Raw genomic sequence first — 3,747 nt, forward strand, 5'->3', positions numbered from 1 at the left:
AAAGTATATCTTTGCCGAGTGCCCGACATTTCGCACTCGGTAAAGTAGGAAACACTCGGCAAAGCCCCTGTTTCCCGTAGTGCATCTGACTATAACAGACATGCAGCAGCAAATTAAATATTAAGTTATAGGCGCAAGCCAGGTAAAACTTGTAACTTGTGTCAAACAAAAGATAACGATGTTCATTTAGAAAGTGATCAGCGTGCTATTGCACTTCTTCCACATCTCTTCAAGATATTGCGCAAGCGGCCCAAGTAAATATGACTATGAAGGGCCAATACAACCTTAACATCCTAGTGAAGATGTCTTTGGCTAGCATCAGCAGTGGCCGGATCCCAGCTCTCACATATAGCGGTGCAGCCAGGGCATACATCCTCTGGAAACGCCCTGCGCTTCGGTAGACGATGACCACCATGCTTATCACACAGATTGCAACGGCGGTGCTGTGAGCAACCGGGGACAGCACCGTGTAGCTGCCCCAGGCGAAGGCAACGACGAGGGAAGTCAAGGAGCTCGACACGAAGAACAGCGACCAGAGGAAGTGCCTCTGGCGGATCGGGAGATCGACGGTGGTGATGCCGGAGTACATGAGGCCGACGGTGCCCAGCGAGGAGCAGATGAACGCCAGCGCGTTGGCCACGACGAACACCCGGAAGGCGTGCCTCCCCGCGAGCGTCGGCGCGCCGCCGTTGGCATGGTCGTCGGCGATGTAGCCTCCCGGGAGGGCGAAAGTGGCGCCGAACGTCACCGTCGCTATGAGCACGGAGCTGATGCCAAGAGTCTGCGTCGAGTTGTTAAGCTTCTCCGACTCTTTCTCCTCGTCCTCTCGTCTTGGTCGCAGGATGTACTCCTCCTCAAACTGGTCCCAGCGACGGATGCCATGGGCAGCGCTCGCACGGGTCAAAGCACGATGGATCATTTGCTTGGGGTTCTGCATGCATAAAGAGATTTTAGTTTTGGTTAATTACCAAATGAATGCTTTATATCTACTTCATTATAGATGGGAGTAACTAATAATAACTAACATACCCATTTATACGACAACCCTGGAGGGATGTCAATGAGTGACAGGTCTCGACAAGTCTGCCCATTGTTGTTTGCCAAATCCATTCGCACCTGCCGGTTCCCGAACAGGGGGAAGAACGTGTCGGTATCCGCAGCCTTCACAGCGAGGTGCAGCGCAGTGTTCCCGTCCTTGTCTTGCATGTTGAGAATCCACGCCAACGATGGCGCCCGGCATGCATGCTTAACTACGCTGTGTCTCTTCTTCTCCACTGCAACGTGGAGGAAAGTCCTCCCGTCGGCGTCGCGCAGGCCTGCACTGTCCGGAAACATGCCAAGGAGAGTGGAGACCGCCTTGTGCGCGCCAACTGCAGCGGCGACATGGATAGGGAATGCCCCGCCGGCGTCACGGCAGTACGCCGAGCAAGGATTGGTTTGCAGTAACAAGAGCGGGATGTCGGCGGCGGCCGTCGATGTCGTCGTCGTAAAGCGAATCCAGGGGAACTTGTTGGAGTGCTGTGAGATCCTGCACAGCAAGCTTCTTCCTTCTTCTGGTTGTTGCGATGTGGCGAAATGAAGAGGCGTGCAGCCATCATGGTCCCCTTCTTCGGTAAGGACCTCGTTCCAACCCAGTAGCATAGCTGTCATTACTGCCACCATGCAAATGGACGACCCTTAGGGCATGTTTGGATGCCGTCCTCGCCTGGGCTTGCCTGCCAGGCAAGCGATCGCAGCCCCAGGCGATCGAAATCGAACACATGGAGACGCTGCCTGGCGTCTGAGCTGCCTGGGAGGCAGCATCCAAACATGCCCTTATTGCTTGGTACTATATAGTACATGTTATGATGAGATGCCATTTACTTTGTTAATTTTTCCCTTTAATTTCAACAGTATTTCACCTTTACTTCTTTTTTGTCTTGTACTCCTAGCTACCTTTGCACAAGAGCTTGTAACATAAGAAATCTCATCTGGTGATACAATTAATTTTGATGAGATGGCATACATAGTTATCGTTAAGGGCTTGTTAGGTTGAAGAGGATTACACCCAGGAATCATTCTAGCTGACCATAGTTTATATAAATTAGCCAAGCATTCCTAATAGAAATCGTTCCAGGCCATGGTGCTCTGAGAACCGGACGATGCCTAAAAAGGTTTACGTACCCCTCCGCCCACACCTCACCCCCCCCCCCCCCCCCCCCCCCCCCCCCCCCCCCACCCATTCCATCATCGGCAAACATAGTACATATAATCTTGTTATTTGATCAAACTCCTTGGGCATCATGCCAGCCTGCAAGGGCATGGGCTCTGCAGGTGCAGAAGGTTAGCTTGAGATGCCATGGAGGATTTAATTTCATGGTACGAGAACAACGCCCCACAATTTCTAAAAGTTCGACCTGAGATTTAAACTCTTACAAAGATGTCCAGTCCATAAGATTAGTCTCTATCTATAAGGAAAAATCAAGCACAGTGAAATTTGGTACATGCATGATTCCCCTCAACTAATTAGTTAACAATTCCCGTTAAGTTCAACCTGAAAAGCTGGGCTATCAAATGCAAAACTTAAATTGTCCATCTTCAAAACTTTATTAATTAGCTTAAAATTTCTAACTTTTGTCGTGGCCATTATTTGATCATTAACATTTCCAAAGTAGCGACGAAGCTTTCTAGACTACAGGAATTTGAAACTCACAACTAAAAGACTGAACGATTAGGATATGAACATAAAAATACAGTTAGAAGGAACCATGCATGGTTATGGTTACACACACTAAAAGATCAAGATAGGGTGGGTACCTTTGCCTCGGAGAACTGCAGCATGTAAAGCATTTTGCCCATTTGGTCCAGCATACGAAAGGCTGCCATGACTCATGTCATGCAGTGACCGCGCAATAGCGACCTCCTCCATCACGACGGCGAGGTACAGCGGCGATGCACCTCCTTCCCTTGGGAAGCTGGCCAACTCAGGATCCTCCTCCATTAGCCGGATGACCATGCCCCGGCTCCCCACGCGGACCGCATCGTGCAGAGCTGTCTCGCCGAGCCTGTTCTCGGCGCGCAACAGCTCCTTCACTAACCTCGAGCTCTCGTCGGCGCCGTGTCCCTCGCCCTCATCGTCGGTGGTTTTGGCCAGATGAATCAGGTGAGACACCATCCTGGTGTTCCCAGCCCTAGCGGCGAGGTGCACCGGCGTGTCACCGTTCCTGTCGGGAATGCCCAGGAGGTGTCTGGCCCTGTCGTGGATCACCTTTGCTGACTCCAAGAACTCATCGCCATCGCCACACGCTGCTACTACGTGGAGCAGGGAGCAGCTGGAGCTGCAGGTGGTAAGGGGCGTCGTTGCTGCTGAAGCTCCTGACGATGACGATGAGCCCTCAACTCGGACAACCAAACCGGGATGTGCATGTGCCCCAACGCTATCGCTTCTTCCAGCATCCAGGAGATTCTTCAGCCGCTGTGTGTCCCCGAGGCGAGCAGCCATGAGAAGCCTAGGATGCATGGTTGTGTGGGAGGGTTGCACGTACGGCTGCCTCGTGCAGGGAAGCATGGCGGCTGCCATGACCAAACAGCTAGCAGCTTATGATATGATATCTCTCTCTCTCAAGTCTCAATGCACACTGCAGTTAATACTTTATCAGTTGTCTCTTGTCCAGCGCACAAAGTAAAAGTTCCTACTTACCTACTAGTATAGGCCAAGATGAGCAGCCACATAACCACGATCTCGCTTTTTTAAGCCCATGTTTAGTT

At 51.4% G+C, this 3,747-nt stretch overlaps 1 protein-coding gene across 1 annotated transcript; it reads right to left on the bottom strand.

Moving 5' to 3' along the window:
- Window positions 1–229: 229 nt before the first annotated feature.
- LOC136469873 (ankyrin repeat-containing protein ITN1-like) lies at window positions 230–3,499 on the bottom strand. The gene is made up of 3 exons (XM_066467898.1): window positions 2,797–3,499; window positions 1,030–1,652; window positions 230–931 (listed from the first exon to the last, which is right to left on the bottom strand). The coding sequence occupies exons 1-3, from the start codon at window positions 3,497–3,499 to the stop codon at window positions 230–232; spliced, it is 2,028 nt and encodes a 675-aa protein (XP_066323995.1).
- Between the last annotated feature and the right edge of the window lie 248 nt (window positions 3,500–3,747).

The sequence above is a fragment of the Miscanthus floridulus genome, chromosome 8 (genome assembly GCF_019320115.1).
Source record: "Miscanthus floridulus cultivar M001 chromosome 8, ASM1932011v1, whole genome shotgun sequence".
Taxonomy (NCBI): domain Eukaryota; kingdom Viridiplantae; phylum Streptophyta; class Magnoliopsida; order Poales; family Poaceae; genus Miscanthus; species Miscanthus floridulus.

Coding starts and splice junctions, on each gene's coding strand:
- LOC136469873 (XM_066467898.1), bottom strand. CDS start 3,499: ATGCATCCTAGGCTTCTCATGGCTGCTCGCCTCGGGGACACACAGCGG. Junction 1,653..2,796: donor TGCAGTTCTCCGAGGCAAAG/GTACCCACCCTA, acceptor GCATGGTGGCAG/TAATGACAGCTATGCTACTG. Junction 932..1,029: donor CAGGGTTGTCGTATAAATGG/GTATGTTAGTTA, acceptor TTATGCATGCAG/AACCCCAAGCAAATGATCCA.